At 35.2% G+C, this 23,396-nt stretch overlaps 1 protein-coding gene across 3 annotated transcripts in view; it reads left to right on the forward strand.

Annotated features, from left to right (window-relative positions):
* The first annotated feature begins 1,551 nt into the window (after positions 1-1,551).
* pcdh7b (protocadherin 7b) overlaps positions 1,552-23,396 on the forward strand; it is a 359,406-nt gene continuing 337,561 nt past the window's right edge. For 2 of the 3 annotated variants that reach the window (XM_006629584.3, XM_006629585.3), the window contains exon 1: positions 1,553-5,623. In XM_006629584.3, the coding sequence (XP_006629647.1) occupies positions 2,519-5,623 (3,105 nt within the window). In that variant the 5' untranslated portion in view covers positions 1,553-2,518. Of the gene's footprint in view, positions 5,624-23,396 lie in introns of all 3 variants that reach the window. The other variant, XM_069190512.1, reaches the window with a different exon arrangement.

A 23,396-nucleotide genomic window follows, 5' to 3' on the forward strand; every position in this document is an offset into this window, starting at 1 on the left:
ATTTTACGAGCTAAAAAGATAGGAAACAGATTTCAATTTTATTATAAGTGATACCCTCTAGTGGCTCTTTATAGTATTCTGTTCAAAGCCATGTACATTTTCAAGAAATTGCTGTTTTTATTTCGTACATCTTATTTTTTGTCCCGATTCGCTATAAAATAAAGTTAAGACAAAGGTCATTCGCAGCACAAAATGTTAACTGAAACTCAATGTGCTATTTTTTTTTTTCAATTTGATTTAAAAGAAAATTTAAATGAATACAACTGAACAATAGAGGGCGTCGAGGAGTAAAGATACCATCGACACTTCCTGAATGTTAAGTGGTAGTTTAGACAGCAGATCTCAACATATCCAAGTATGAAATACTGTAGCTGGATTCCCTACAGTTAATACAAAAGCTTCCGAGAACAGCATTTCTTATTCTGCATGTCCATTTTTAATCTATAAAACACATGTTATTGTAGAAGATAGATCTAGGTTATAAGAGCAATAAGAAAACCTTGTTTCACACTAATTACAACTACCATCTTGAGTATGTTTTGTAATATAATTTAACTGCAATTTAATTTTAAAACACCGACATGTTACATGTTAAGTATATAAACTTCACGGTGTTCTTTATACTGTATGTTAACAAGAAGTACTAAAATACCGATGAAGCAACATTTGAATTGAATGTTTAAGGAAACGAGGGAGGGTGCAGTGTATGTGGATAACTGCATACAGATCACACGTACTGTACATGCATAGAACGAGAATAAAGATTCTTGCAGTGGAAGGTAAAAGACTAATAATATGTCGTAAATTTAAATTTTGAATACTCAGAAACATTGTCAAAATACAAATTCAAAACTATTGCACTGCCGTATTTTCCATTTCAAACACGGCTAAAAAATAATGCAAAATAAAAATCCCAAAGAGAAATAAAAATCGGTATTCGAGTAAAAAACAACAAATAAGCTTATTTCATTCACAGAATTTGCGAGGGGGTGCAGACTGAGATATTTCTCAACAGAATCAATAGAGGACGGACAGGGAGGGGATATTGCACAGGAAATCTACTTTCTAAGATTTGTAGTTGAGAAAAAAAGCTTACACAAATTAATGAAACTATTAGGTTAGCATATTCGAAACATTCGGGTAAAATTATATAGAGCATGCTTTAATGTATTTTTATACAGTATAGATTAAACAGATGTGTTACTATTAAAGGGCAAAGCAATTCGGTATTCCCTCCTTCAAACTCTGCAGTCACAACAACGTTTAGACGCTACAATCCTATATCTAACGCTGTAACATTAAAATTCCATATCCATATTATCGATGATTCCTTTAATAGGAAGTATTTACTGCACCCCACCTCTTTTGAGAGACTAACCATTAATTTCGAATGCAATTTGACTTTTTTTTTCTTTTCCGTTCCATTTGGGCGTTTGTGAACACAAAAATTGTCTTTGTTCACGTGGCGTTAAGTCACACTTTGATTCGTTTTGCCCTTATTAACAAGAAGAAAGGATAGCCCTAACAAATACTCTTTCAGCAACCCTTTAAACTGAGCGATCAAGTTCAGCTCTGGTTACGTGCATCGGGATAGAAAGCGGAGGGGGTGGAGAGAGCAAGAGACTGCAATATCATTTGTGAATCGCTCACAGTGCTGCAGATACAGATTGCTAACACATGCAGTGCAAATGCAGGTGAAGAAGAGACGCGCAGATTGAGAATGCAGGACTTGGAATGGCTCGTTTCACTGGATTTTAGCTGCACATTTCCAGTACTTTCTCGGAAATACAGTTATTCATTGCTTAAATGTGTTGCTTTGCAGGGTTTTATGCCGAGCAATTGATGAAAAGTACAAAGACACCTTGTTTATTATATCACTGGAGGTAGACAGATTTCATTACTTGGATTGTTGTTAAAACGGCAGGACATATCATTTGCTGTTTGACTGCTGTTACAAGGTAAGAATACGGAACAGTTTTGTAAAGTATCAGTAGTTTGGATTTTGCGTGTTTTTAAATACATCTGCACTGAGCAGACGTCTGCAGACTGAAGGGTCTTAACCACGAAACTGGGATTGGAAAAAAGGATACATATTTTGAAACGTTTTTCAAACACAAAGAGGACTTGGAATTTTTAGAATTGAAGAAAACGACTGAACAGGCTGTCATTTAAAAAACGGCATCGACTCCAGTGAAAAAATCTCAGCTACCGCAAGAGGAATAATCTATTGCGATATTGCTGTGTGTGCAGATTGCGGGTTTTGTTGAAAGAAGAAAAAAAAGAAGTGCATTTGAACCAGCGTGAGAAAAGGAATCATTGTGGTTTATATTCGGTAATGTGGGCTAAAATGTTTAACGTTTGAAAAGGTGTAAGAAGACGCATTAATTGTAAAGTCGGATGTGTTCTGAAACAGAGCACTGTATTAAAAAAAAACATATTTTAAGTACCATTTTAATCTCTTTAGCGGCATTTCATACATTTTAAAGGCAACAAACAACCAGATCAACTGCAGAAAACCATGAGGACTATTGGTGCAGTGGACTATTTATGCTACTATATGATCCTCCTGCAGCTCCTGCTGACTCAGCCGGCTGCCAAGCAAGTGCTTCGATATCGCTTGGCAGAGGAAGGACCAGCCGATGTCCGGATAGGGAATGTAGCTGCAGACCTCGGAATCGTAGCTGGTTCTGGTGAGGTGACTTTCACACTTGAATCGGGATCTGATTATTTTAAAATTGATAACATCACCGGGGAGCTAAGTACTAATGAGCGAAGAATCGACAGGGAAAAATTAGCCCAATGCCAAATGATTTTTGATGAGAACGAGTGCTTCATAGATTTTGAAGTGTCTGTTATTGGACCGTCACAAAGCTGGGTTGATCTATTCGAAGGCAAAGTGATCATTTTAGATATAAACGACAACACCCCTTCCTTCCCTTCTCCTGTCCTGACTTTATCTGTGGAAGAGAATAGACCCATAGGCACACTGTACTTACTGCCCACTGCTACAGATAGAGATTTTGGCAGGAATGGTATAGAGAGATATGAGCTTATACAAGATAGTGGAGAAGGATCAGTAAGACGTGCTGGGTCAAATTCTGGGGGACGTACAGAGAGTGGTGATAGTTATTCGGGTAAGAGAAGATTTGATACCGAAGGTGCAAGCAGAAGCAGTGTTTTTGAACTCCAAGTTGCTGACACTACTGATGGAGAGAAGCAGCCACAGCTGATTATTAAAGGGGCACTGGATAGAGAACAGAGAGACTCTTATGAACTAACACTTCGTGTTAGGGATGGAGGTGATCCTCCAAGGTCTTCCCAAGCCATCCTTAGAGTTTTGATCTCTGATGTCAATGACAATAGCCCCCGTTTTGAGAAAAGTATTTATGAAGCAGACTTAGCAGAAAATAGCTCCCCTGGCACTCCTATATTACAGCTGAAAGCTACTGATTTAGATGTTGGGGTAAATGGACAAATAGAGTATGTATTTGGAGCGGCAACTGAGTCAGTACGCAGGCTCCTTAGACTGGATGAAAATTCAGGCTGGTTGAGTGTTTTGCACCGTATTGATAGGGAAGAAGTAAGCCAGCTACGGTTTACTGTAATGGCAAGAGATAGGGGTCAGCCCCCCAAAATGGACAAAGCCACAGTTGTTTTAAACATCAAGGATGAAAATGATAATGTTCCTATAATTGACATCAGAAAAATAGGTAGAATATTTTTAAAAGATGGAATTGCCAATGTAGCAGAAGATGTAGTAGTTGATACTCCTATAGCATTGGTACAAGTGTCAGACCGTGATCAAGGGGAGAATGGAGTGGTTACTTGCACTGTGGTTGGTGATGTGCCATTTCAACTGAAACCAGCTAGTGAAATTGAAGGAGATCAGAATAAAAAGAAATATTTCCTTCACACTTCAGCTCCACTGGACTATGAAGCTACACAGGAGTATAATGTTGTAATTGTAGCAGTGGACTCTGGGAGCCCCAGTTTATCAAGCAATAATTCATTAATTGTCAAAGTTGGAGACACCAATGATAACCCACCGATCTTTAGTCAAAATGTGGTAGAAGTGGCTTTTGCTGAAAATAATGCCCCAGGTGAAAGAGTAGCTACTGTGGTTGCAATAGATGCTGACAGTGGCAAAAATGCAGAAATTGCATATTCTCTCGATTCTTCTGTATCTGGAATCTTTTCTATAGACCCAGATAATGGTGACATCAGGGTGAACACCGTTTTGGACCGTGAACAGACGGACAGATATGAATTTAAAGTGATTGCAAAAGACAAGGGCATGCCTACTCTCCAGGGATCGGCTACAGTGTTGGTGCAGGTAGCGGACAAAAATGACAATGAGCCTAAATTCATGCAGGATGTATTTACATTTTATTTGAAAGAAAATCTACAACCTAACAGCCCTGTTGGAATGGTTACAGTAATGGATGCTGACAAAGGTCACAATGCAGAAATGAGCCTCTTTATTGAAGAGGAGGATGATATTTTTTCCATTGAAAATGATACTGGGACAATTTATTCCACCGTGTCTTTTGACAGGGAACAGAAAACAACTTATACATTCAAAGTCAAAGCAGTGGATGGTGGAGAGCCTCCAAGATCTGCTACTGCTACAGTATCTCTATTTGTAATGGATGAAAATGACAATCCACCTACTGTGACTTTCCCTAGTAACAATTCATACACCCTTCTGCCACCATCAAGCAACCTCAGAACAGTTGTGAGAACAGTTTTGGCTACTGATAGTGATACAGGAGTAAATGCAAATCTAAACTATAGTATAGTTGGAGGCAACCCATTTAAACTGTTTGATATTGATACAGCTAATGGTGTCATATCCTTGGTGGGGAAACTGGAACAAAAGCACTATGGATTGCATCGTTTGGTGATCCAAGTCAGTGACAGTGGTCTGCCTTCACAGTGCACAATGTCTCTTGTCCATGTATATGTAAATGAGACAGTGTCTAATTCTACTATTGTGGAGGCACAAATTGCTCGAAGCTTGGGTACCCCTATATCAATAGACATTGCAGGTGATCCTAACTATGACTTGGGTAAACAAAGACTCAGTATTGTAATTGGAGTTGTAGCGGGTATAATGACTGTGATTTTAATCATATTGATAGTCGTCATGGCAAGATATTGTAGACCAAAGAATAAAAATGGGTATGAAGCTGGCAAAAAAGACCATGAAGATTTTTTCACTCCACAGCAACATGATAAAAATAAAAAGCCTAAAAAGGACAAGAAAAACAAAAAATCCAAGCAGCCACTTTATAGCAGCATTGTTACTGTGGAGGCCTCGAAACCCAATGGACAGAGATATGATAGTGTAAATGAGAAACTGTCAGACAGCCCAGGAATGGGACGATATCGCTCTGTGAATGGAGGCCCAGGAAGCCCTGACCTGGCAAGACATTACAAATCAAGTTCACCACTGCCAACAGTTCAGCTTCACCCACAGTCACCAACTGCTGGGAAAAAACACCAGGCTGTGCAGGAGCTCCCCCCTGCCAACACATTTGTAGGAACAGGAGATAACATTTCCATTGGATCTGACCACTGTTCTGAGTACAGCTGTCAAACCAACAACAAGTACAACAAACAGGTAAGGGCTTATTTACAAGAGTTGTGCCATCATTGCTATGTTTAATGCCATCATCAGTTACATCAGGTCATGAATTCTTGTTATGTTTTTTAAAAGTCTTTATTAATCAATTGTTAGAATATCAATGTCTTCAGATAAGTTAAGGGTAATAGATAAATTATTAAATTAAACACAGTTGTGTGTGCTTTAAAGAAGGTCTGGTTGAACCTGAACTTAATGCTTGAATCGCAGTTTGTTAATCCACCAGCTTGAGATATTTTTGCACTTTCAGTGTCCTTTTGTGATTTATCTGTTTTCAAATATTCAGTAAGGCACACCAAAATATGAGCATCAGAGCTGCTACAGTGAAGAGGACACAAATGGTGCTCTTTCTCCCTATGATTTCACAACTTGATTGGAACATCTGGATGGGAGTTTACGTTCTTGTGCTCTAAGGTCAGAACAATGGCCCAGCTGTGAATTGAGCAATCAGATTTTTATGCTATAATTTGTAATGCAAAATGTTGCTTCAACAAAATAAGTTAAGACGTTTAAATATATGAGCCTTCTCCAAAACCCAATTATTAGAAACTTTTTTGAAATCAGTAAAAAGAATAAGGTCCATATATTATGAACTTAAACCTATTATTCCATATTTGCAAGAAAAAAAAAACACTTAACTGTTGTTTTGTGCGTTTTCTGTGGCAGGCTAATGTATTATTAATACTTTTCTTAGATGGTGTAAGCAACTGCTGTTGCAGTGCTGAGTGCTGTATCCTGTATTTTAAATCATCAGCTTTTTAGCTTCTCTCTGTGTGTAAAGTGCAGATTGCTGAATAGATCTTAAAGTTAACAATGAAGTATTTCCGAAAGATGATGCACTGAGTGCAAAGAGTGTTGTTTTTTTATGTTTTCTGTGCATGTCTCATAAATAATTGACAAAGTACTTTATATGATGTAGTGCAGTCTTTTCCATCTAAATGCTAGAGTAATTTACTTTTATATATTTTCAGTCTTTGTGTAGGTTATTTTTTAACTTAATCAGTGATAATTGTAGTTATGGAAAAGTTAACCATTTTATATACATACAAATCCAGAATTATATGAGTATCGGATATTTATATATAATATATGCACTACAATTGAATGCATATTGTGATAGAAAGTAAGGAGTTCAGTATGCAAATTAAATGCATTTGTACAGTACGAATATCATTAGACATAAAAATCACAATCATTTTCATTTTCAACACTGGATTTTTTTGGGGATTATTTTTATTGTTTTATTCACAATTTATCAAGAATATTTGATGACCCCTTTTGTTTGATAGGATAGCATTATTCCCATTATTATTGTCTGCCCTAAACAGTGCCCAGTGTTTCTAAATGAACATTTTTGATAGTATTTAGCAAGTGAGAAGCAAAATGCAATGATAATAAATATGTTAATATCTTAACTTATGAAATGTATAGTCATAAAACACTTTTCTAACCCTATGTTAAGGGTTTCTCATTGCCTTACAACTGATAGCTTATACAGGTATGTATATATGGGTAATGTTACACACTCATTTAAATTTTATGCATTATTAATTGACTTTGTTGTAACTCATTGTGTGATCTTTTTTTGATATGGCAATTAATAAGGACTCACTCTACTTAGACTTCTAGAGACAATGGAACTTCCATATTTTTCTCTTACCTCTAGTTCTACAGATGGGGTCACACTCAGCCTGTGCAATCTGAAAATCTTCTGAAATATATAACTGTTATAGGCTGTGGCACATAAATTATAGCTACTGTTGTTCTTGGGTTTAGATAAAATATGGTAATGCATCAGTTTATTTAAAGTTAATTAACCCATTGTAATCATTATTGAGGGATTTTATTAGATTACTTTTTGTTCATACAATCTGTTTGCTTTTAAATAGTAATGCAATTTAAGTTATTCTCCCAGCCTAGGTATGCACATGTTTTTATAAGTAGATATTGATCTTATAGATACTTTATTGATCCCGTGAGGGAAATTGCAGTGCAACAGCAGCTTAATACAGACAACACAGCAACAGTATAATGAATGATACAATAAAATAATACAATACATACAATACAAACAGTACAGTGAGAAGTGCACTAAGAAGAGTTACTCACAGTCCAGAACACACAAAGAACAAACCAGAACAGAACAGTACACAGAAAAGTTGTATTGCTCAATATAAATATAAAATACTAATTTTAATATAAATCATTGGTGTTTTAATTTTTTGATATTTACATTTGCATGAGTTTTTAAAAAAAAAACCTTATCATCATTAGATCATCACCTTAGATCATTGTATCATTTATGTTAAGCACAGTGTTAAACAGTAAAAACAACAACCGATCGTTATGTGCTATCTTTTATTTTTACTTTTTACCTTTATCATGGGGACATGGGGAAGTTCTGGGGGATTTCTGCATAAGGTAGTGTTGGCTCATGAATCCATCAGGAGTGCTAGGATAAAATGTGATTGCATTTTTTGTGGTGGATTTTACTTCAAAACTCAGTTCTCAGGAAGTTATTATTAGGTTGGTTACTGTTATTCTCAAAATATACTAAGCAAAATTTTTAGTTAATCTTTTTATTTCTCCTAAATATACAGGCAATTATAAATAAACAAACATATACACAATGTAAAGCTATGGTTTGTCATTTATAAAATTATTTACGTTCATTACAATTTAAGGAGGATGAATCAAGGCTTTGAATGTTCATTACGAAATGGAAAACACAAACACACACAGTGTCCTAGTATATATTGCCATTTACCAAGTTTCATATGTAAAATGATCTGGTTGATTTCTCTAAACATTTCCTGTTAATGCACTGAAGAAAGACTCGTACTTTTTAGTAGTATCCCAAAGGAAAGGCTGAACTCTCCTGAATGCCCTACTGGTTTAAGGTTACTACTTTTCCCTTTACCCTTATTTGCTGATTTGAAAGCTCAGGTTTATTAATATAAGATGCACAGGAAGAGTATCTAAGCAACTGCTTTAGTTTTCAGCATGACGTCTTTACCTGTCAAACATTTAAATAGTCATTAAAGGTAACCAAAAGCAGAAATATAATATGGTGTGCCACAGTGCAGCTGTTGAAAAGAAACCTGATATAAATGACATTTCTTGTGGAACTTGGCTGTTTCCTTGCAGAGCACAATTTTCTGGTTTGTTAAAACACAATAGTATTTAAAAGTATAATATGCTATTCACTGGGCGTTTATGAACAATACAATATATACATTAGTAAGATATTGTTTTCTAATGATATTTAAGAAAAGAGATGCCATGTATTGTCTTATTTACACTTTAGTAACATATTTATCCTTTATTTTTTATATTTTCTAAAGATTTATACACAGTAAGATGTGTGATATGGGAAATGTTTAAGGCTGATTGTTTTCTTATGGGGTTTGGAGTCTATATGCAACATAAAAGAAAGTAAAAAAAAAAGACCGTTTAAGCAGATACTGTATTTGGAAAATAAGTGCCAATATATGCCAATATAAGTAATACAGACCAACAGTATTTAGCTAAAAATTTAAAATTTAGACGTAATTGTTGTGATTTGCTAGGGCATATATAAATTCCTTCCTTTTATATTTCATTATTTGAGGACTGCTGGTTGTAAGGTGCATAATATTATAAGTTAAACTGTTCTCACAGGTATTGTATAATTACATAATCTGATTATTTCACCTGTATGTAAAGAATGATTGGTGTTTGTGTGCTATATTTGATCAGTCTTGTATTTTCAGATTTTTATTTAGATAAAAATATCAAACATGACAAAACAGTTTCCTACCCTTTTCTGGATTCCACAGAGACTGCAGCATTTAAGAAGCCATATACTGCAATGCAAAATTGTAAGCCTACACTGTGGTGTCATTGAGCTTTTCTGCTAAGCACCTTCCAGCAAATATTCTTGTTGTTAAATTCTGTAGACACAGCAATGCTATACCAAACAATATGAAACCTTTATATATGGAGCATTCCGCAGCAGATCATTCACCACACTTTTTTCACAACACTATTTAAACTTACAGATAAAGCATAATGCAATTTGTGGCTAATAAGCTCAGTAGGTCAAATTTATGAGAGGTCAAAATATGACCTGACACATACTCACCAATTTAATTAATATTGTTAGATAAACAAGAAAATAAGGACTTTCTAAGGATCACGGAGCTCTTGACTTACTAGATTGATATAAATCAATCTTACAGAATGATGATCAGTACAAGCAGTGACATCAACTCAAAATTTGGAAATAAGGATAGGCTTATGCCATTACTGCTGTGGTGTTACCAACATATCAAATTCACAACAAAGGTCCAGTAAATTTTTATGATATTCCTAAAAGTAAATTTGACTGCCTTTTAAAAAATAAAAGTTTTTTCCATCCAATTCATCCACCCTGTTGGGAAATCACATTAGTGTAATTGACCAGAGATGGATGACAAATGCTGGGCACCACATGGGAACATTCTTGCTGTGTTGAATGCTCTTATTTCACTTCATCTTTTCAACAGTCTGCAAGTCTCAGGATCAAGATTTTAAAAGTCTAAAGAGACAGAAAAGGGGTCATTGAATGTTTTTGATTTTTTGCCTTTTTCCACTTGGTATGTGTTATTCCCATAGTTAGTTATGCGATCTGATTAAAATGAAATAATTGTTATGGATATTTCACAGGACAAAATGCTGCCACATACATATTATGTTTATATTGTACATGTCTTCTATTGGCAGGAATACTGTTATGTGCATCTCTTAAAATAAACCAAATTGTATCTTATTTAAATTATATTTTTATTTAAAAATGAATTGATTTTCATTCAGTGTAGAGTTTCATTTCAATAGAATAATAATAGTAATAAATAAAAATTAAATGAGAGTCAGTGCAAGGATGTACAAATGTACATGGTGTCACTTGGCCTCAGCCTGTGAGACACACTGATCAATCTAGAAAGACAATCTGAGAAACAAGATTATTAAAACCATGGAAAGCAGGGCTTAATTCAGTGTTTTGGGCTAAAGCCCTTAAAGTGTATGAGAAACAGAGCATGACAGTTTGCTGTTACAGGATGTTAATGCTAACTATGAATTTTTTGAAATTTGGTTCTGCTGTACAATTACTTAAACTGCCACAATTGGAAGGCAAATGTGGGACAGTGCAGTGGCTCTGTTTTTAAGGATCTGCGCTTGTGGCTGGAAGGTTGCCGGTTCGTATCCCGTGGCTGGCAGAGGAGTCCTACTCCTTTGGGTCCCTGAGCAAGGCCCTTAACCCCAACTGCTCCACGGGCACTGTATAATTTAAATATATTAGTTTTAGTGCAGTGACTTACTTCTTTAATATATTTACCTGACAGCTGATAAACTAAGCAGCTGTATTTCCCTTGTAAGGAAAATAGCAGATCTAAGTGAACTGAAAAAATGTTAAATTCATAATATTTATGGAGATCAGAATGACAAGAATATGTGTTACAATTGATTTTTGATAAATTGTAAGAAAAAAATACATGAAGTATAGTAATTTTCTGTCTCTTTTGATAGCAAAATTATCTTATGAAGGAGTGTACATACTTGTCATTTATCAAATGAATGTATTCTCTTTTAATACATTTGAATTTAATCTGTTTATGGAGAAGTGGCTGCACCATTTTGCACCATTTAACTGCAACACACTGAACATATTTAAAGATTTACAGAAGTAAAGCTGTGAGGTGCAGTTAAACAACAGAGAAGAAAAATACACAATAGTATTAAACAGGTTGTGAATAAAATTCAAGGTAAAGCAAACTGTTTTTAGAGGTAATAGGAAAGGTAACTCATCCTTAAATCTTAAGAACGGATGAGTTTTAGATACTGTATATTAAATTCTTTGATTACAGTTGATGCAGAAAACTGCTACATTCACAAGAGCTCCACCAGATGGTATATTCCAATTTTGCAGTGCTTTGCAGATTGTTTGTTTTTTTAAGATGATTCTTTTATCCAACATGACTTGCAGTCAAACAAAATTAAAGAACTGTAAACAGATACATAGTGTAAAAGATCTGGTATATTGCCTTTGGTAAATTACCCTTTTAGCATCACAAAATATCTTGTTAAAACCAGAATGAGTATCTTCTAAGTGACTCCCTTCCCCTTATACATAATTAAAAAAATGCAATTAAAAGGAATGAAGACAACTGTTACACAAGATCCTCTTACCAGAAATAGATTGGTATTTTGATGCCACAGATGTTAATGTTTGGTATCTGAAGTAATTCCAGATGTACAAACTAGTTTATTTGGTGAAGTTAAGAGTGCAATGTGTTTTTCTGTCTAAATCAGTTTATGATGTTAGTTAGATTTTAAAGGAAAACTGAAGGGTAATTAGTCATACCTGCCATTCTAAGAGGAATAACAGAAAACATCAAACATTTCCTGATTGAATATTGAATTTAAAGCCAACGTTCATACAAAACATTATTCAAATAAAGTGCATATGAGCAAAGAAAATGACAAACTTTTTTAAGTATACATTTTTTTTTCTGATTAAAACATCATTTTTTATAATGCTGATACAGTTGATAGCATGCATGGATTTATAATTCTGGTAAATTAAGTAATGTGTATATACAGAACACAATGAAATTGAAACAATATCCATTACTACTTGCAGCATTAGTAGACCAACAAATTATCTATTTTTTTCTCTTGAATTTTGTTTGTTGCAATGTCACATTAAAGATGGAAAAAGGTCTGACATGATTTATCTTTATTCCCCCCAACTAATACTTTGTAGAAGCACATTTTGCATTTACTACAGCAGTAAGTCTCTGTGGATAAGTCTCTATCACCTTTGCACACCTTGACTTTGCAATTTTATCCCACTCTTCCTCGTAAAACGTTCAAACTCCTTCAAATTGCCCGGGGATCTTCTGCACAGCCCTCTTTAGGTTATTCCACAGTTTTTTATGGGATTGAGGTCTGGGCTCTGACTGGGCCATTCCAAGACTTTGAACTTCCTTTTCTGAAGACATTCCTTGGTTGACTTGGATGTGTGCATTGGATCGTTATGTTGGAAGGTGACATTACTTTTCATCTTCAGCTTTCTGACAGGGGCCAGCGAGTTTTGTGCGAAAATATCTTGATATTTGGAGCTAGTCATTATCCCGTCTATCTTGACAAAAGCCCTTGTCCCAACTGAATAGAAGCAGCCCCAAAGCATTATACTGCCACCACCATGCTTCACAGTAGGTATAGTGTTCTTTTGGATGATGAGCTGTGTTGTCTTTGCACCAAACATATCTTTTAGAATTAAGGCCAAAAAGCTCAACCTTTGTCTTATCAGACCATACAACATTTTCCCACATTGTTTGCTATCCTAGTAGGATGCAACCACGAAAGGAATCCTACAGGAACAGCTGATTTTTATTTTGGGTTAATCAGAATCACTTCTTGATGGCAGATGTATGCTACTTTCCTTTAGACATGATTTTGAATGTGATTGGCTAACTCTGAACACAGCTACAGCCCCTATTATAAAAGGTGTTGCAACCTGGGTGTTGTAGGTTTTTTAATTATAATGATTTTTCTTAATTATTTGTTTTTCTCTTGAATTTTGTTGGTTGCAAGGTAACATTTAAGATGGAAAAATGCCTGACATGATTTATATTGATTTCTGGCTTTACATCACAAAAACCTTCAATTTCAATAAGGGTGTGTAGACTTTTTATATCCACTGTAGCTGGATTTAGTGATTATAGGACAAGTTTTGAAGAAGCTTTGCTGTTTTTTGTCACTAGATACTCAAAAGCAAAAGTACATCACTCATAGGAAACATACAGTAGCACAAACAAATCAGTCAGTAGTATTTTATAATGGGAACTCGAGGAACATTCTTTCTTGTTATGATGAAATAAACATAAAAACAAACATTTTTGGAGGATAAGATATAAATATATTTAGGCACCCTTCATAACATTGCATCACCAACTAAGTTTCACCACTCCAAGATCTGGTGGAAAATGGTCAAGAGGGATTTTATCCTCAGTAACACTGGAAATGAGATAATGCATCAAGGACCCTCTTTCAACAACTGTTTTCTGACTCCCATGAGTGAAAGTGGCCCACACATGGATTCCTGCAAAAAATTGCTGTGATCTCCTTGGATTATTTAGGTACTGAAATAAATGGGCCAAAAGGCCTCTTCTCTTTTGTAAACATTCGTATGTGCTTATGAAATACAAAAGGGAACCGTATTTTATTTGGTGAAAAATGACCTTTGCTCATGACCTCTGACTTTTCTTAAAGGTTAAATAGAAAATTTTGAAATTCCTTACAGATGGCAGATCCTTACAGATAGTCACAGTTTCTCAGACAGAGGAAATCATGTGTGCTCTAGAATACTATTACCTTTGACTTCTCCTGAAGGTCAAATGTAAAATTGTAATAATGTATCAGAGACGGGACCATGATTATTCTAAAACAAATATAAGAAACCATAATAAGAGGCATGGGTATAGCAAGTTAGTTTTTCTTTTAAGTTTTCTAATTATATCTCCCATTTATAAAAATTAGGCTAAAGTGTTTGAAAATATAGGATTTCATGTCCGTTAATTGTGAACTTTTGCAATACTTTTTTTCTGTATGTGAACTGTGACATAGAACTTGAACTTGATTGCCATATGTAACCGGTACAAATACTAGTACAATGGAATTCTCACTTGCAGAAAGTCTCTCGATTGTTAAATAGTGTAAAAAACACAAAGTGCAGACAGTGCATTAAGACAATATACAAACAAACAGTAGACAATGTACAAGTAAACAGTTTGAATGTAAACAATGCAGACATGTAAACAATGGCTGCAGATGTGCAATAAATAATAAATTATAATGAGATAGATGGTGTAAGTGTGGTCTGAGGGGCATGACCAAATGTGTTCGCCAGTCGCACTGCTTGTGGGTTGAAGCTATTGAGGAATGGTAAGTGTAAGAATGGTCTTGCCTGAGGCCAGTGGGGTGAAGAGCTAATGCCCGGGGTGGTGACTATCCTCTGTGATGGCCAGAATTCTACCATGGCAGTGGTCCTCATAGAGCTGTTTAATCTCTGTGAGACCATGGCTAATGATCTTCTGGGCCACATTCACCATTCTCTGCAGTGCCTTTCTCTCTCGAGAAGAGGTGTTACCATACCACACAGTGATCCCGTTGTTGAGGACACTCTTGATGATGCAGCGGTAGAAGTTCACCAACATAGGTACTGGCATCCCCTGTCGTTTGAGGCACCTCAGAAAATAGAGGTGATACTGAGCCTTCTTCAAGACAGAGTCTGTGTTCACAGTCCAGGTTAGATCATTAGAAATGTGAATTCCCAAAAACCTACAGCTGGTGACTGCTTCCACTTCCGTTCCATCAATACCACGTGGGCTGTGAGTGTGCGGCCTTTGTCTCCGAAAGTCCACTATTAGCTCTTGTTTTATTCACGTTCAAGTACTGGTTATTGCTATGACACCACCTGCTATGAAACAGGCTGCAGAAAATTCAAGTACGATCGATCCAAGCGGCAGGGAAGATGACTGTCATTGTGCTCCAACCATAATAGCAACATAAGCAACAGCAGTGTTGCTCTTCATCATCGTATGTATTAAACAGAATAGTGTGTTATGCCTGAAAAGATTTAAGGTTGGAAATAACACTCTTTAGAAACGTACGTTATGAAGTTCTGAAAATAGTTTTTTTATATTAATGTACATTACCTTTGATAGAGAAGCTATATAGCACCTGACAGTAAATCTAGTTAAATTTTGAAGTATGTTGTGTCTTTGAAAAATGAAATTTGTATTTATAAGACCTTATGTGAAAGAAGGCTACAGATGCAGCCATTCAAAGTGCGCGGTACAGACACGTACCGGAGGTAATTGGCTACGACGTCGCGCATCGTGACGCAAGATGACGCAGGGTACTGCGGTACGTGATTGGTTGACCGACAGGGGCACTCGTGGTCCGTTGGTCTGTCGTAGAAAGATTTACAGTAAACGTCTTTACTGCGTCCATTGTAGTATTAATATTTATATGGAATTTTACCTCTGAAGGGAAATCTTAGTACCTGAGCATAAAAAGAATAGGAGCATACTGCAACGCGTGTGAAGGCCATAAACGATATTAATTTTGGAACATAAACATACAGTATATGGCTGGTCTCGGTACTTTAAAGAAAACATACACACCAGTATTTCATTTCTCCCTAAACATTTTAAGCATCGAAGTCTTTAACTAACTTGATACCGTAGTCAACAAGCATACTTTTAGAATTTGATTAAAAGGGAATATAATATGGAATCGCGTATCTCAAGAAATTAATAACGATATAATTATATTCATGTTGCAAAAAAACTGCAACGGACATAAAAACTCCCTTGCTTTTAACAGAGCGTTCCATAATTTCTAACTACGAAAATGATTTAAACTGCGACACTTATCATTCACCAAGAGCTCAAAATATCACAAGGATCCTCTAGAGCACAGCAAAGACTGTATTAAAAGAATCGCGTATCTTAAGAACTTAATAAGATATAATTATATTTGTGTACTGCGACAGGGCTGTGTAGGGCTGTTTCACCTCTGTCTTCATGTGACTCGATTCAAAAGCCATTTAGCAAAGAGGGGATGAGAAGAGTGACAAACTAGTATACGGTACAGTACTTCAGATCTTTTTTTCTGAACCGAAAATCTGATCATGTTTCTCTATAACAATAATAAAAAACATTGCCACAACCGGACTGTTAAACCAACGCATTAGCACGTCGAAGCCCATTGAGGTGCCGGGCGCAATAACTGTTTTGATTTACTGATCTGCATTAATTACAGAAATCGAGTTCCTCCTCTTTGCAGAGGAACTGGTCCTGCTGTCGCCCACAGAACAGAGGCTGGAGCAGCACTGTCAGACCTGGGCGCTGACAGTCAATCTGGACAAGACCAGAGTTATGGTTTTCCAGAAAAAAAGCCAGACCCCCATTAGTCTTCCTGAGATCGTCGGATTATGAACGAATAAAAGCATCTTATTAAAAACGCGTTTGCTTTTGTCTGGGTATTTATTTGTAATCTGTGGTTTACATCTACTGTATTGTTTTGAGATGCCACTTTTAAAGGTGATATGTAAAATAAAGTTTTTTATTATTGTTATAGAGAAACATGATCAGATTTTCCCTGGTTCAGAAAAAAGATGATTAAAATTTGTAATCTTTCCAAGAAGTTTCTGCTTTGTGCTAAGACATTAACGAGTACAACCCCCCTCTCTGCGGGAGGGCTGGCTGTGACGAATTAAACCGGTTTCAGGGGTATTTTCAAAGTACTGTAGGAAGTACAGTAGGACAGCACAAAAAAAAACAGACATTGTGTGGTACAGCACGGAGCTCAGTCAATTCAAACAAGTTCAGTTCAAACAAGTTCAAAATTAATATCGTTTATGGCCTTCACACGCGTTGCAGTATGCTCCTATTCTTTTTATGCTCAGCTACTAAGATTTCCCTTCAGTGGTAAAATTAGATATGAATATTCAATACTTAAACGGGCACAGTTAAGACATTAAATATACATATACATATTGTATACAGTACAGTTTTCATACGGTAATATGTTTATGTTCCTAAATCAATCTCTTTTATGAGCATGTGAAAGGCATGGTGAATCGATTCTCAAAAATTACTGTACTTTGCATGATTGGAAACAAATGAGTGATTGCGAAATGCTGTGGTGTTACTTTTACAAAGACGGTCAATGAAAAAATGTTGACCAGGGCAATACTTTGAGTTTACCCTTACAGCTTGTCCAAGGTCATTCATTATTAATACTATTAGTAATATCTTCGTTAAAGACTTTGAAGGCCACAGCTCAAACATGAGAGGTTGAGCTTTATTAGCTCAACCTTGCGGAAATTTCGGATACTATTATTTTGCTTGTGGTATTATAGGAGAATGTACGGTAACTCGCGGTATTTACCGGTAGCTTGCGGTAGACTGCGTACAGCGTACCGCAAAATAATCCGGTATCGCCCGCGCATTTTGAATTTCTGCATCTGTAGATATTCCTGTGGTAATTTCAGTTTCCTCTTTTTTGTATTGCTTCAAATTCTTTCTTGTTATGTTATATGGCTATACGAACAGTTCCTGTAGAGACGTGTACTTTGAATGACAAGTGATTGCATTCATATAAGTAACTGGATATCTGTGTTTAGTGTAATGAGATTGTACTATATCTGCTTTTATTGCACTGCTTTGTATTTTGTTTGAACATTTGGAAGCACTTCAGTATACTGTATGAAATATGTAGTATGTAGCCCAGCAATAAGGATATAATATAATATAATCACTGTATCATATGTCTGCTGTGTCATTTATGGCAGTATGCTTTTTTAAAACATACTTGTCAAGCAAATTACATTATCATGCTAGTTTAGAGCTTTTTTTCTGTTGTAAACATTTATTTTATTCAAGAACAAAGAGCTTGAAGAATTGAAGAATTAAAAGCACCACTAAACAACTTTGCATCATTAGCTAAATTTGCCCAGGTAATTTCCTTGAGAGAATTCAGATTTGATTGTTACAAGTAGTGGCGTAGGTATGTACAAGACTCCAATGGCTATGATCTTGATTTCTAGGTACTAAGATTAGACACGTTATTTTTATGCATTTCACAAAATAAGTCGATAATGTTTACGCCATTATAAACATTTTATAGTGTGTTTCTGTCTATGATAGGTTTGGAAAATTCTGTATAGGAAAAAAAAGGTTTAGCTCGTTTAAGTGTTAACTTAAAAATAAGTCTTATGTAATTTTAGATTTTCAGACCCTTGAAAATATTTATTTAGATTATATCTATTAATCTTCAATATATATATATATTTACTTTTAGAGGTTTACTTTAGGACAATACAAATAAAAAAATACAAAGATATAAGACCCATAAGAATGAAATGTATGAAAGATACAAACACAATATTACAAACTTAGACTGCTCTGTAAATTGTTACTTAAAACGGCAGGGCATGGAATTCCATATGAAACAGATTTACAGCGTTTACATTTCGGATAAGATATTCAGAATATTTTAAACATTAGATTTATAGCTAAGGCACAACATCTTTTATCCTTTGAATATTTGTCTCTCTCCTCTGGTTTTGTTGTATGCTTTTACACAAATTGAAAAGAAAGCACATTCCATTCATACTCTCCTCATGGAATCACAGTATACTGCTGTAGTGGTACATTTGTTTCAACCTGAATATATAAAGACTTTGGGTAAAGGTGTCATGCTGTTACATGAACAATTAAGTTGCCTTACTGTGATGTAGCAATGTGAAGGTTTTTCATTTACTGCAACAGTTATAAATCAGAACAGTAATTTGCAAGAGTTATTTGACGACTGTTAGGATTAAATCAAACAATAATTTAGTTTCATACAAGTCTAAATTTGCAATTTATTGATAGAATTTATTGAATTATTACTCTTTTTAACAAAACTGCCAGAGAATAAAGAATGCAGGTGATAATAATTATACCAACTGCTCAGGTATAGTTTTAGATCCTTACAAGTTGGGGCTTATGATTATTTATTTTTCTTATTGACTAAGCTGCTCCATAAATGTATGTTATTCACCATTTTCATGACTCCCCATCTATATAAGTATTTTCAATGAAAACTAAATCTGTATTTACTGTATTGAACTAAACTATCAAATGTGTTTGGAATAGTAGTTCAGATCTTGTCAATCATAATGTGAATATAGAAGATTTTATACTCAAAGATCTGTGGTGGGCCAGACATTTCATAAAGAGTTTGAGTTCCATGCTTCCTGGAGATGAGCAACAGAGTTAGCATCTTGTTGAACCTAGGTCTTTAGAAGAGTCTACGCACAATCATCTGCTTGGGTCCAGCAGCAAGTAAGATGCAAGTAAGGTGTAGAAACTCAGTTCATTCAATTCAATTTATTTTTATATAGCGCCTTTCACAACAAGGTTGCCCCAAGGTGCTTAACAATACAATTGACGATTCATTTTGTCAATACAGAACAGAAGACCAGAAGACAATGGAGGAGAGTAACCAAAAACTCCCTAGAGAGGAGAGAAAAAGCCTCTAGGGGTCCAAGGTCAACTGGTTGCCCAACCCCTTTGGGCATGCTAACATTATATAATATAAAAAAAGGAAATGATGAGGGTATTAATCCATCCAGCCATCATGTCTTCTGTGTGCAGATCTCTGTAGACCAGTAAATTCCTCCTAAACGATAGCTATATCCATGATGTCCCTCTTCAATCCATGGCAGTAATGCAGCATTCAAGTCAGATGGTACCCAGCCCAGGCACCATCCGGACATGTGGGGAGGAGAATAGGATAGTTTGGTCAGAACAGATGTATCTACCTGGTGGGCCAACATAGAGAGACACAATGGCATTTACAGCAGCACCAGCAGCCATGGTTGCAGCAGGCTATAATGTAAGGCTATGTAATGTGAGTAGGCTAGGCTGAAATAATAGGTCTTCAGTCTGGAATACTGAGATTGATTCGGCATCCCGAATATGGGGTGGGAGACTGTTCCATAAGCTAGGGGCCCTGTAACTAAAGGCTTTACCACCAACTGTTATTTTATTAATTTGTGGAATATGATGAAGACCTGCATTCTGTGATCTAAGCAGGCGACTTGGATGGTAAACATTAATAAGTTCCATTAGATAGACAGTTTCCTGACCTCTGAGAGCCTTGTAAGTAAGTAGAAGGATTTTGAAGTCCACCCTGTACTTGATAGGAAGCCAATGAAGAGAGCTAAGTATGGGGGTCATATGGTTGTACTTTCTGCTCCTAGTAACAATTCTAGCTGCTGCATTCTGAATTCGCTGTAAGGTGTTGAAAGAGTGGTGGGTGTTCCCTGATAATAGGGCATTACAGTAGTCTAACCTGCTGTATACAAGAGCATGTATTAATTTCTCTGTGTCTCGAGTGGAGAGAAACTGCTGTAGTTTTGCAATATTTCTTAACTGTGGGAAGCATGTTTTAGATACTGTTTTAACATGAGAGTTAAATGAGAGCCCTGTGTCTTATATGACGGGTTCATCTCGTCCATAGCTTACTACTTTGGATATTCAGAATGTCACCAAAAAGAGTTTAACTGTCAACAAACCACAGGAGCAGGAGTTGAGTGGGATGAGAGTGAGGCTACTGCTGCCTTTCTGTCAAGCCAATGTATGCAAAACATATCCTTTTTTATTATGTGTAATGCTGTGCACTTAATTTACTTTCTTGTCTGTTACTACTATTAATACTTTGCTGTAATAATTGTTCTTGCAGTGGAAAATATGAAGGTTTTCCCACTTCACAGACTGTGTTTCCCTGAAATGTAAAATGAAAAATGCATGTTGCAGTAGAGAATGGAGACCAACAGTGGAGAAAAAAAGAAATAGTCAAAAAATAGTGGTACAAAAGACACCAGACCAACTACACTTGTCAGATAGTAAATAATTCTGTAATAATTTGCCTTTTTTATATTTGTGTTATCTAGTCAAAGCATAGCAGAAGTGAACTGATTTAAATTGGAGATATATCTGTGCTCTCAGAAGAGAGATACTGATTCAGCTTTTGGTGGAAAGTTCTGTTTTTCTTTTTGTAATGAGAAATAGAAAAGTGTTATCAAACTGACTCAAATTGAATCTCAGGAAAGAAAGGGGCTCAGAGCAGAAAGGCACAGAATTTAGAAATGGGGAAACATCAGATTCCAGTGACTTAATTTCTACAGTCTGTGATGTATGTGTGATGTAAGTTCTCAAAGGTACAGTCTTACCTGCAAGTGTTGAGAAAGATGCCATTCTATGTAAAATGATGATGGAGAAATGAGTTACATTCCTACTACCTCTCTGCCATTTCCTACATATGCATTTGACAGTTCCGATAACAAAGCTAAGTGAACCTTGTGTCTGTTTTCCATTTTTTCCCGAGTATGTCTGCATAAGCTCCTTTTTTGTAGATTCCAATTAAATTGAACCTTCCTTTATAATAATAATAATAATAATAATAATAATAATAATAATAATGCTAATAATAATAATAATAATGCTAATGATAATATTGTATTATTATATAATGCTATACCACATTCAATAATCCATTCATTGTTAGTATTATGCAACCATAACAATTGGTTTGCACTTTATTCTGCAGTTTTACCTTCAGCTGTATAGAGGTTTCAAATTAGAAGCAAGCAGAATAATTTTAGCATTATTCTATATATGAGTATGTTCAATTACAGTTTTCATTATCAGTTCTCTAAATGTCTTTAAAAACACTTTTAAGATTAGTATGTCAAAAATAGGATATATTTATGAAAATGGCATATTTAAGAATATACAGTAATTAAATTTACATTATATTATTTTTCTTATATCCACCAAGTACTGTGGTAGTAAAACATTAGTGGTCTTAATTGTTATTAGAAAGAAGACTAGTAAAAAAATAAGTTGTGTTAATGTGTTTTATTTATATATATATACATTGTAGTTGGTGCAGTACAATCTTATGTGCATATACCAAATGAAGAATAGGTATAGATGACTGATTTATGTTAAAAAGAAGATGAAAGTTTTATGTGACATTCTGAAACACACATTTTGTAGTCACTCACTATCTGTTAACAGCTATTTACCCACAATCATCTTCCTGATTTTGTTTTTAAAATATTCTTTTTTCATCCATCTGTCAATCACATTAAATTGAACTTGTGTTTTTAAATAATGTAGTTTTTGTCTGGCATATATTTTAGAGTATTTATGTTAAATGACTCTTCAGTCATAAGGTACTTTTCTCTAAGAACTACATAATTTTGAATAATTGCATGAAATCATTTGTATGTAACCCAATCTCAAAACTTAATGTTGTAGTCTCTGTGTTATTTTTTAAGCACTATATTATATTTTTATATATTCCTACCTCTTTCAGATTTCACAATACATTGCCTCTTGGAGTTTAGAAAATATCAACATTATTTTATCAGTCCCCAGCACCATGTTAATTTTTGTCAGTTATTTTAGTTGGCTTCAGTCTCTTGTTTTAAGGATATTTGATAGTTAACTTACCTGTACAGATATTTTTGAGAGTCAGCTCTCCCTATCATATCTTCCTAGTAAAGATGTTTTTATTAGTATAATGTTATTTGATATGAAATTGAAATAATCAGAAGTTGATTGCTGGTTAGGAAATTAGTAGCTCTGAACTTGGAACCGATTAATCTATCTTTTCCACAGTTGCATAAAACATCACTTTCAGGTACCCTAACATAATACTTTACAATTTTGCTTTATGGTTACTTATTATAACTTACATTCTAACATTTATTTAACGTGATTTTTTTTTTCCCAGTTTAAAAAAGGAAACTTGTTTGATGCATGCTTTATATGATATCTATATCTACTGATTCTCCGGTATGTTATTCTTTGGGTAAGGCAGGGATTTGTTATATTGTTTTGCAGTGAGAGAACATTGACTTAATCTCTTAACAACAGTCCCCAACCTTTATGTCCCTTAATAAATGTTCCCACTGTACATTTGGGCACATAAATATGTTGTCTAGTTTTCTTGTGTAATTACCAATAATGTGTTGATAGATTACTACTGTTCTACCATTTTGGTGATGCTCAGTGTTTGTCTTGAGGTTTGCCATCTTGCACTGACTAAAGCAGAAACAGCACAAGCTTCTCCTTATGCTCACACCAATTATTATGTCCTA

Source organism: Lepisosteus oculatus, chromosome 1 (assembly GCF_040954835.1).
Source record: "Lepisosteus oculatus isolate fLepOcu1 chromosome 1, fLepOcu1.hap2, whole genome shotgun sequence".
Taxonomy (NCBI): Eukaryota; Metazoa; Chordata; class Actinopteri; order Semionotiformes; family Lepisosteidae; genus Lepisosteus; species Lepisosteus oculatus.